Source organism: Lactuca virosa, chromosome 7, assembly GCF_052849685.1.
Source record: "Lactuca virosa cultivar CGN04683 chromosome 7, Lactuca_virosa_CGN04683_v6, whole genome shotgun sequence".
NCBI classification, from domain to species: Eukaryota; Viridiplantae; Streptophyta; class Magnoliopsida; order Asterales; family Asteraceae; genus Lactuca; species Lactuca virosa.
In genome coordinates, this window is record NC_136432.1 from 22,063,987 (window position 1) to 22,075,420 (window position 11,434).

The following is an 11,434-nucleotide window of genomic DNA, read 5'->3' on the forward strand; positions in this document are numbered from 1 at the left end:
ACATTCATATCTCTGATCGACAACGTTGGTGGCGTTCATATCTTTGGTCGGTGACGACGGTGGTGGCGTTTATATCTCCGACCGGTGGTGGTGGTGGTATTTCGTTGTGTAAAAATCATGTAGAAGATGGGTATTGTATAGGAGAGAGAGAGAGAGAGAGAGAGAGAGGTGGGGGTGGGATTGTATTTTATTTATTTGTTTTTTCGTTATTGTAATAAAAATAAAATGAAAAAACAAAATCAAAATGGCAATTCCGTCATTTTAAATATTTTCATAAAGTTTTGGACCAAACTCGCAACAAAATAAAAAGTTTGGACCTCTGGTGCTAGTCCAAACTTTTTTGAACGAAACTGACAATTTTGAGCTAACCACAGGGACCATTTGTGCAGTAGGCAAATTGTAAAGAAATTGGTGTGCAAATCGCTTCGCTTGGCCCAAGTCTTGATTCAAAAAAAGAGTGCGATTGTTTTTTTTTGACAAAATTGCAAAAATGGTCTTGTGGTATGCATTTTTTTGGGGTTTTAGTCCAAACCATGACTTTTTTGGATTAGTGGTCCTTTTGAGCTAGTTTCTTTGTGTTTTTGGTCTCTCAGTAAACTGAAAAGACTATTATGCCCTTCTCATTTCTTTTTTTATGTCTTTTCTATTTAATTTAAATGAAAAATAAAATAATTAACTAATTTGGGGCTCACATACTCTCTCTCTCTCTCTCTCTCTCTCTCTCTCTCTCTCTCTCTTCCAAAAATCAAAACCCACCATTTCGATTCATGTATGAGTTCATGTTCGTGATTTCTAGGAAACCCATCACTCCAAAAATCAAAAACCGAAACCCAATTTCAAAAAGATATACATTTCCAGAAATAATAACAAAAAAACAGAAATCAAATGTGTGTTCTTCAGAAAACCATTTTTCTGTTTGTTCTTCAATCCAGGAATCAAATATCCAAGTGTTCATCTCTGAGTTTATTTTCTTCATTTTTAAGAAATCCATCATTACAGAAATCAAGAATCAAAACCCAAATTTAAAAAACCAATTCATAAATCGATCAAAAAACGAATCCAAGGCTACAAACACACACCCAAATGTTATCTTTCTTCTTCTCAGTCACAAACCCAAACACTTCATCGAGTGTGGCCTGTTCGGGTTGAGAGCCAATCTTCTTCTCCAAAATCGATTTACAGTCTTCGATTTTGATGTCAAATGATAACAATCATAGGCTGAAGAATGGGGCTAATCGTCATATCCACGAAGAGGGTTTTAAGAAAGATATGAGAGATTTGGAGGAAATATTATCGAACTTAAATCCTATGGCTGAAGAATTTGTGCCCCTTCACTCTTCAAGAACGTTTATAATAGGGCTCTACTACAACCATTATCTGTTGCTACTCACTTTGGTTATGCTGTTGTTAATGATTTCCTACTCCAAAATAGCCATACAACTATGGTGCAAGAAACCTTAAAGGCATCAAAACATTAAAAAGAGAAAAGATAAACCTATTGTGAGAAACCTGTTTAATGAACAAATGACCAAAACAAATGAAATACAAAGTTTCAATGGAGCCCTAATCACAACCAATAAATTTGCCGATAGGAAACCAAATTTTTTTCTCTCACTTCAAATCCACTGCCTTTGTCCCTCGTTCTTCTTTGAATCGCGGATATGTATGTGGGGATTCTACTCTTCAGCTTCCAGAGTGTGTTTTGTGTTTTTAATTTATGTGTGTGTTTATGGTTGGGGAAGAAGAAGCGGGGGTGGGGTGTGTTTTAGAGAGAGATAGAGAGAGAGAGAGAGAGAGAGATAGAGAGCGAGAGCGAGGTATGTGGGCCCCTATTTTTATTTTATATATATAAATATTTATAGGAAAAAAAGAAAAATGGAAAATAAATATAATAAGGGCAATTTAGTCTTTTCAGTTTATCGAAGGACCAAAATTACAAGCAAACTAGCTCAAAAGGACCACCAATCCAAAAAAGTCGTAGTTTGGACTAAAACCCCAAAAAAACACATACCATAGGGACCATTTTTGCAATTTTGTCTTTTTTTTTAATCTAATTTTAAATGCATTGGGCTATTTTTTGAATAGTACTATTTAAAATTAATTCTTTCAATTCTTGATTTATATTATATTTTTTTAAGGAAAATGACTTATTAAGGTAACTAACTATTTCAGTTGTCCATGTATAGATAATGTTCTTTTTTTGTACACATTAAGGTAACTAACTTGTTTTATTTGTTCACATTTAGGTAATATGACCGGCTATCACCTGTTTTTGCTTATGTGACATCCACCTGGCATATGACTTGAATACGTTGCACCTACGTGGCATGGTGACTTATTAAGGTAACTAACTATTTCAGTTGTCCATATATAGGTAATGTTCTTTTTTTGTACACATTAAGGTAACTAACTTGTTTTGTTTGTTCACATTTAGGTAATATGACCGGCTATCACCTGTTTTTGCTTATGTGGCATCCACCTGGCATATGACTTGAATACGTTGCACCTACGTGGCATGGTGCATATATTGTCTTCATTCGATTACACTATAACTGTGTCATACGATTTCACCCCTAATTCTAAACCCTAGATCGATCGACGATGGCTTCTTCTTCCTCATCTTATTCTTCAAAACGACAAGATGAATTTCAAGCTGATCATCCATGTGATTGCAGCTTACCATCTCGTGTGAAGATTTCAAGAACTCCTAACAACCCTGGAAGAAAATTTAGAGTTTGTCAAAACTCGATGGTAAATCAATATTGTTGAATATGTTGCAGGAGTTCTTGAAATCTTCACACGAGATGGTAAACCGCAATCACATGGATGATCAGCTTGAAATTCATCTTGTAGTTTTGAAGAATAAGATGAGGAAGAAGAAGCCATCGTCGATCGATCTAGGGTTTAGAATTAGGGGTGGAATCGTATGACACAGTTATAGTGTAATCGAATGAAGACAATATATGCACCATGTCACGTAGGTGCAACGTATTCAAGTCATATGTCAGGTGGATGCCACATAAGCAAAAACAAGTGATAGCCGGTCATATTACCTAAATGTGAACAAACAAAACAAGTTAGTTACCTTAATGTGTACAAAAAAAAGAACATTATCTATATATGGACAACTAAAATAGTTAGTTACCTTAATAAGTCATTTTCCCTATTTTTTAAACCAAATAAATGAAAGCGCTGGATCATGATGAGACAAATAACCGATTCATTTAACACACCTACACCTACTACAGAATCAAGTTACATTACATTTAATACCAAAAAATTTAAACAATACTTTTTCTAACGAATTTGCTCCTGATTATCATTATCAGACGCCTTCACGTAAAATCGATTTAGCCTCTCCGAAGCCCTCTTAACCTACAATGTATACCCAAATTAAAGCTTTTATTTAATGCCAATAATAAAACACCAAGAAATTAAGATTTTTTTTATACAATTACCTGATCATCCCAATCGGTTGTCCATGCCATATACACAAGCGCAAGTGTTTGTGTGACAACACCACCGATCATTCCAATCCATATACCCTGCTCAGATACCCAATCATAAATTGTCATAACTCATAAAGTCATAACCATAAACATTTTGGAAGAAAGTCTTGTTTATCTACCTTTACTTGGAGGTTAGTCATGTAACCAAGCAAAGCTCCCATTGGAATACCAATCAGATAGAAGCAAACAAGGTTCACTATCGCTACTGTACCCTGCATTCCCGCTCCAACCGCCACCCCTAAAAACAAAAATAATTCATATCAGCAAAAAGGTCATTCTTCGAGTAACCTACTAACCGAGTTATTTGGAAAGTAGAAAAGTGATTTACCTGAGAGAACGGGGTAAATGCTGTTGAGTAAAACCGAGAAAGAAAGGAGCAAAGAAAGGTCTGATACTGTATCTGCGACTCTTACATCGTCTGTAAACAAGTAGGCCAGTTTTTTTCTGAAAATTAAGCAAACAATGAAGAAAAAGACTCCGATTGCAATAGAAGTGCCCAACAAGACTTTAATCGAGAACTTTGCTGCTTTCGCATTTCCTCTCCCTAATTCATTTGCAACACGGACACTGCATATTAAATGTTCATCAGTTACACATGTATAACGTAGAAAGAAAAAAAAAACACATGGATTTTAAGGAGCATGTTGTATTGTGTTTGGCATTCATTAGTTTAATTAAACTGAGACTGGTCTCAACTCTCATTAAAGACAAAAAAAAATTGCAACTGATCATCTCTTGATTTCTTGTCTATGTAAAAGACGTAAATACCCTTGGCATCTTTATCATCGAAAATAGCCTTAGAAAGTTTGTTCATTCCCATAAACACAGTCTTAATGAACTTTATGAATGATTTAATGTGTTACATACATACCATGCGGCACCTAAGAAACCGAGGCTGATCATGAACTCCCACGCATTAATGTTCAGGCTGCAAAATTTCAACACATTAACAAATTTCTAAGAAAATAAAGAATTGAAACACATATCAAAGAAAAATATAATTAAAGAAAAAATCAAAAATGAAAACAATAATTTTGATACCATATCGAGAAGGCAGATATCGCGACTTCCGCATTTGCCATGTACCCCGCAAGCAAGACTAGCACAGCATTGTACCATAACTCCAAGCTAAGTGTTATAAAAACAAAAAAGAGTCCTTTATTTTTATTGACAAAAAGAAAAAGAAAAAACAATTTTTTTCGAAAGCAGTAGAAAAGACAAGGTTGTTCCTGATTTACCAGACCATAACACCGGAAGATATCGAGAGCTTCACAACAGGTAACAGATCCTTAAAAGCAGCCGATGTAAACCCCCTCCAAGAATACGGACACCAACCACCAAATATATAAACAAACTCTCCCATCACAAGAAACCACGACGACATAGACAAAGCAATCATGGCCCCACCAACACCAAGGTTCAACTTATACACGAACAGCAACGACAAAGGGATATGAATCCCGAATTGAAAAATCGAAAGCCATGCAATCACCATGTTCTTCAACTGTGCTTGAAGGTACATTTGTATTGTGAGGCTAAACACGAAATTGTAAACGAAAGGGATGAACCATAGAGAAATGTATCCACCACTGTTTGATACGGATTCGTCTTCGCCTAAAAATTTGAAGATTTGTGTCGCGAAGATGAAGATCGGGAGGAGGACAGTTAGAGAGATTAAATCAACGATCCAGGATCGTTGTAGGTAGATGCCCATCATGTGGTGTTGACCGGCTCCGAAGGCTTGACCACACAGAGTTTCGGTTGCACTCGACATTCCTAACTGCAGATACATGGAATGGAATGATTACAGGTTGTACTGCATTTGTCGAAATTTAACGAAAACATATAATTTACTAAAAAAATAACTAAAAAACAAACTTACAAGAATTCCATTGACGAATCGGACACTAAGTGTTTGGACAAGGGCATAACCGGCAAGATCTAAGTCGCTGATGTGGCCGATGAATGATTGTGTGACAACAATCGTTCCAAATGCACAAACTCTTGATATGACACCTGGCAATGCAACCCTCCAAATCTTTCGGGATTCATCCCATATTCTTCCTTTCAAGTCACCTTCTTCTTCTTCTTCATCACGTCTAAGTAGTTTTGCTTGAATATCATGATTCATGGTTCTTGAAATCAACTACAAAAGCATTAGAGTATTTGAGTTCTATCCATCTTACAATGAAAATTTACTACCATATAAATAAATATGTTACCCAACAAGCTTTTTTTGAGTTTTTTTTTTTTTTATCAACAACTGATTTTTTTCTCTAGCCTCTAATTATATTGGTTTCATTTTAATAACTATGGAAGTACTTACTGGCTCATGCTAAGTTATACTTATATGTGTATTTTTATGCACATGTACTTCTTTTATTTTGTGTATCTAATTTTTAAAACCCATGTACCCAAATTATATATTTTACAAGGTTACCATTTCTTAATAATCAAAATTTATAACATACATATTTATTAATTAAACTTATTGCTAAGTTATCAATGCATTATATTTTTAACTTTAATTTAATCATGAATTGAATATTTTTTTTAAATATATCATTATTTATAAAATAATATAATAAATTAAACTAATAAGTAAATATAATAATATAGTATTATATTTAGTTTGTAATGAGGTCTCACCTATAATAATATGACCTTTCAAAATGACTTTTTAATCTAGAAAGTGTTGTAACTATTAACAACTAAGGTACATATCCTTTCATAACATAATAGTAGTGTACTATTTTAAAAGAATCTTGCTTTTTCAAATTAAAACTAAACATGAGTAACTAAATCACTATAAAGACAACCCACCTGTAAAATATCATTCCCAAATTTGGCTAAAAAAGTTCTAGTGTCTGAATTTTTTTTGACATGCCAATTACTTGTCCATATCATATTGGTCATGTGTGTGCTTGTCAAAAGGTATGTCTGTCAAATTTGTTTACACTATCAAATTGGCTAATATATCTAAAATTATATACTTATTCCCATAGTACCTTCTAGTAAATGACAAATTACTACCCCAAAATGTTCAACAGAAAAGAACAAAAATTCTCATTGGTCAAAGCAGGTCATTGACCAGTAGCACTATCCAGGAAAAGATGCAAGAAAAGACGCGACGATAATAGCAACAGATTGATAATACATCATAATGACTATAATGTCTGTCCATCATGGCATCATCACAGTTACTTTTCATATTGGTTCATTTTATAAAACTTGTGAAATAAGAGTTATTTGTTGTTAGATGATGTGTGGTAACAAAAATGAAATAAGTTCTTTTTCTAGAAAGAAACTACTAAATAAAAGGTAAATAGTAACAGTCGCAAAATAGATAAATATTATGAAAAAAATGTCTAAAAGATATATTGTGCTCAATAACAAAGAACACTTTGTTCCTTGTAAACTTAAATTCATAAACGCGTCATTCAAGTCTTTAGGATGGAAGGCTAAAATTCATATAAATCCAATTTTCTTAATATGTGAAAACTAAAATATCATAATTGAATTCCTTCTTGTATTTTAAATAAATAAAGTGAACTTTTTATGATATGATAGGACAAAAACATCCCAAAAAGTTTTTTTAAAACTTTTTCAGTTTTGTGCCTAAAAAGTTGGTCAGATGTATAGCTAGCATGTACTCCGTATAAAGATTAAAATAATATAATATTAAAAAGAAAACAAAAAAGAATATTCAGAATGGAAAGGGACTTTACAGCTTAATAAAAGGTCTCATCCCTTTCAGTTCTTACTATAGACGTGATCTAGATTCCACCAATTAAAGAAATAAATAAATAAATAATGCAACTTAGATTCTGTGTATTAATTATTCACACAATTCAGGTTTTACAATAATTAAAATAAAAAAAAGTCGCCTATTATATATTATTTTAGCGATCAAACAGGTCTCATCCCTTTCAGTTCTTACTATAGACGTGATCTAGATTCCACCAATTAAAGAAATAAATAAATAAATAATGCAACTTAGATTCTGTGTATTAATTATTCACACAATTCAGGTTTTACAATAATTAAAATAAAAAAAAGTCGCCTATTATATATTATTTTAGCGATCAAACATTGAACTGTCAAATTCAGATATACCTTGTATGACAAAGACAAAATTCCTTACAAAAATAAATTCAATAAGATTTTGTCACCACAGATAGCAAATTTTTTAATCAAGAATATAGTTTAAAAATAAAACATATCCCGGAAGCAGTTTTTATTTATGCAAAAAATTGACACGTGCTAAACTTTTAAGCTGGATTGTCATACAGGGCAAGTGCACGTGTTTAGTGCAGTTGTAAACCACCTTCTAGTCATCATCTTTGTTTTCTCTGTTTCAGAAATCAAAAACCACACACACAGAATACCGATTTCCACAAAAGTTAAACTAGGGAACAAGAAGCACATCAGTGCTTGTACTCTATGCAACTTTGGTTGTACACGAGTACAACGCCACAAGGTACAAGTCATCGAACTTCCGAATTCAGTCTCAAACTCAATAAACAGTGTTATCGACTTATCGATTATCATCACATAAACTGCGAATGTTCTGTTCGCAATACACGCACACATCATATGTGTTTGCTAAACGGTGAAGAACGTCGACTCGTTAAAGGTGCAGGTGTGAAAATGAACACATAGTTCGAGTGATTTAGAAGGTGAAGAACGTCGAATCGACAAACGAGCAGGTTCGAAAACTAGCAATCATTATAATCTAATAAAATAGTGATAATGCTACCTCTCAATAACATAGCATTCGAGTGATGTAGACGATTAATAGCATCGATTTGTTAAACATGAAGGTGTGAGAAATCTGTTCTAAAATCAGATAAAGGTTCGAGGTTCAAAGCCAGAATCAATCGACAATAAAGCTCAAATCAAATTAAAATCAGCACGTATATTACGCAGATAGGACCAAAGAGAGACTTACATACTTCCGTAAGTTATGCTTCCGATTAGTTGAGGCAGCCGATGATTACGCCGTGAAGATAAGGTTGGAAATTGAGTTGACAGAGGAAGTTGTGGTGGCGCTCGACGGTGTTGGGCATTCAGTCATCCGGAAATGAGTGAAAAAATTGGTATTTATTGAATTTGACAGGTGGGGGAGGATGGGTGAAAGGGTGTGATCATATACATACCTACTAAGGCCAAAGCAATGGCCACCTTCATTTCGTATATTGGGCTCTTGAGAGCATGGGCCCCACTCTTGAAATTTTTTTTTTACTGTAATTCAAGATCCATTTCAAAAAAACTGTAATGATTGTTTTATCAAAATTTGGTGAAATGTAAACAGTAAAGATTTTACATCAATAATTTAAATGAAATAAGGACATGTAACATGGAATCCTGTAAAGATGTATATATTCTATGTGCACGTCAATATGATAGCTACTTTTTGTTACAAAGTAGGACATATTTATTTATTGCACTTGGCATAGGTTAATAATTGTCCACGTACTCTGTATATATAATAATGTTTCAGGGCATCTTCAACCACTACTAGCATATCATAAAAGTAAACAGAAAGTTTGATGTTTAAAAACATAAATAATATATGTTTATTAGGTATATATGATGAGAGTGAGACGATAAGTGGAGAAGAAAACGCATTGAAGTTACGAATGTGAGGATGGAGCATGGACACGTGAAATGAAGAAGCCAAGAAGGGTACGTTGTGTGTATGCTGATTGCTGCCAACTGCAGTATTTAATGCTCTCATGTCTTTATTTCAACTGAACGGACGTTCGGTTCATAGATTTGGGTGATTTAGATAATGCACACCACAACCTTTCAAAATGATAAAGGATAGTAGGCTACATTGGAAAAACTTGATGTTTGGCTAAGGTTAATGTTTGTTTAAGTTGTTATGTATGAAAAATAAAAATAAAAACTAAGCTTATAGTTTGGGTATATCCTTTATTAATTATAAAAAAGATTAATCTTTTATATATATATATATATATATATATATATATATATATATATATATATATATATATATATATATATATATATATAGAGTAAACTACATGAATTGTCCCCATGGTTTGGGGTAATTTACGTGTTTGGTCTCTAACTTATTTTTTAACTCGGAAGGTCTCTACTATTTGTTTTTGTTACGTGTTTGGTCCTTACTGTTTGTTTTTTTACGCGCTTGGTCTTGTCTTACCTAAAAAACTATTATTTAAATAGGAAAAAATGGTGGGATAGGTAAGGTAAGGTGATGGGGTGGGGTTGGGGGTGTGTTTATTTAAATAAATTAAAAAATCAAGGGCAAAATAGTCTTTTTAGGTAAGATAGGGATCTATCGTGTAACAAAACAAACAGTAAGGACCTTCCGAGTTAAAAAAATAAGTTAAGGACCAAACGTTTAAATTACCCTAAACCATAGGGACCATTCGTGTAATTCACTCTTTTTTATACCTTATTAATGAATGTCATTCTTTATGGCGGTCACATAATATTTGTTCGTTTCTTTTATTTTACAACTATAAATTTAAAAGATTTATCGTTTAACATCTCAAAAAATCATGACCAAAAAATTCTGTTTTTAATTAAGTAGTTTATAAAACAGTTTACTGAAAACGTCATCAATATCATATATCAAACCAACAAACCCATAAGCCAAATGTCATAAAACATGTCATGGAATAATAATGTCAGAGTACAATCTCAAGAACATCATGGTGCGGAAAATAATGGTGTGATGCGCTGCTACCAAGCCGGCTCCTTTCCCTTCGAAGAAGAAGGACTTGAAAAAAACTGTAAACTGTAAGCACAAAGCTTAATGAGTTCCCCCATTATACATCATACCATATAACAAACATACTGCCAGGAAATTCTGGGCTGCCTGACCTACCCATGTCAAGCCATTATGGGGTGTTTGACCTACCCTACCAGGCAATTCTGGGGTGCCCGACCTACCATCCGTTTTATCTGAACCGGCTACGGGGACTATTTGTAACGCCCGAGTTTCCGGGCTAAACACTAATGATAATGTAATAGTCTAGGTCAACCATTGTAACTCGTTTCGAAGTAATAAACATGAATTACTTGAATATTATGTGAATTATGTGCTTTTGTGTGCTTATTACTTGTTTATAATAATATAATAAATAAAGGATAAAAATAAGCGTCGAATATAAAATGTTAGATAAGCCCGATATCGATAAATAAAGTTGTAGTGGTCGTAACAAGGATTCCGGAGATATAAAGAACATCGAAATCCGAGTTATAACGAAGAAGTTATGGCATGTCGAAGTTTCGCGACAAAACCGGCACGACACTGCGTGACGTAAATAGTGAACTTACAATAGAGGACTTTTTAGCCTTAGCAATCTAAACAAAAGTCGTGGTACACGTTAAACCGAGAGCGTGCATAAAAAGAACGCCCAAATCTGACTTCGTATGAGGAAGTTATGATTTTTCTAAGATTTGGCATAGCAATGCACAACCCAGAATTCGAATTTTAGATCGAGCGGTTTTTGGCCAACGCAACCTAAATGAGAACTGAAGATCTCATTATTAGTAGCGCAACGGTAAAAAGACAGACGAAAACGGACGTCGGATGAAGAAGTTATGAATTTTTAACGGACTTTTCCTGTCCCAGCCTGTTAAAATATAATTTTAAAAATAAAGTCAAAATTAGCCGACGGAGTCTAAACGAAAGTTGTAGAGTACGATCCCACCTATGCGTGGATACAAAGAACGTCAAAAACGGAGCTCGTATACGAAATTTATGATTTTTTCTAAGTCGGGAATGAGCTGTGCAAAATCGGGTGACGTGGCGAAATCCTAGCCGTTGCTTTCTCCCCAAGGCTAGCCACCAGATGGTGACATGTGTCATGGACTCGGCGAGTAGGTTTTCTGACTCGGCGAGTTGAGCAGTTTCCCAGCCTATAAAT

The 11,434-nt window shown here is 34.0% G+C and overlaps 1 protein-coding gene across 1 annotated transcript; it reads right to left on the reverse strand.

Annotated features, from left to right (window-relative positions):
* Positions 1 to 3,203: 3,203 nt before the first annotated feature.
* Positions 3,204 to 8,793, reverse strand: LOC145124247 (protein DETOXIFICATION 24-like). Its single transcript, XM_079059515.1, has 9 exons — positions 8,461 to 8,793; positions 5,392 to 5,655; positions 4,748 to 5,289; positions 4,551 to 4,637; positions 4,381 to 4,437; positions 3,838 to 4,076; positions 3,629 to 3,747; positions 3,459 to 3,545; positions 3,204 to 3,375 (listed from the first exon to the last, which is right to left on the reverse strand). The coding sequence occupies exons 2-9, from the start codon at positions 5,638 to 5,640 to the stop codon at positions 3,298 to 3,300; spliced, it is 1,458 nt and encodes a 485-aa protein (XP_078915641.1). The 5' UTR covers positions 5,641 to 5,655; positions 8,461 to 8,793; the 3' UTR covers positions 3,204 to 3,297.
* Positions 8,794 to 11,434: the final 2,641 nt, after the last annotated feature.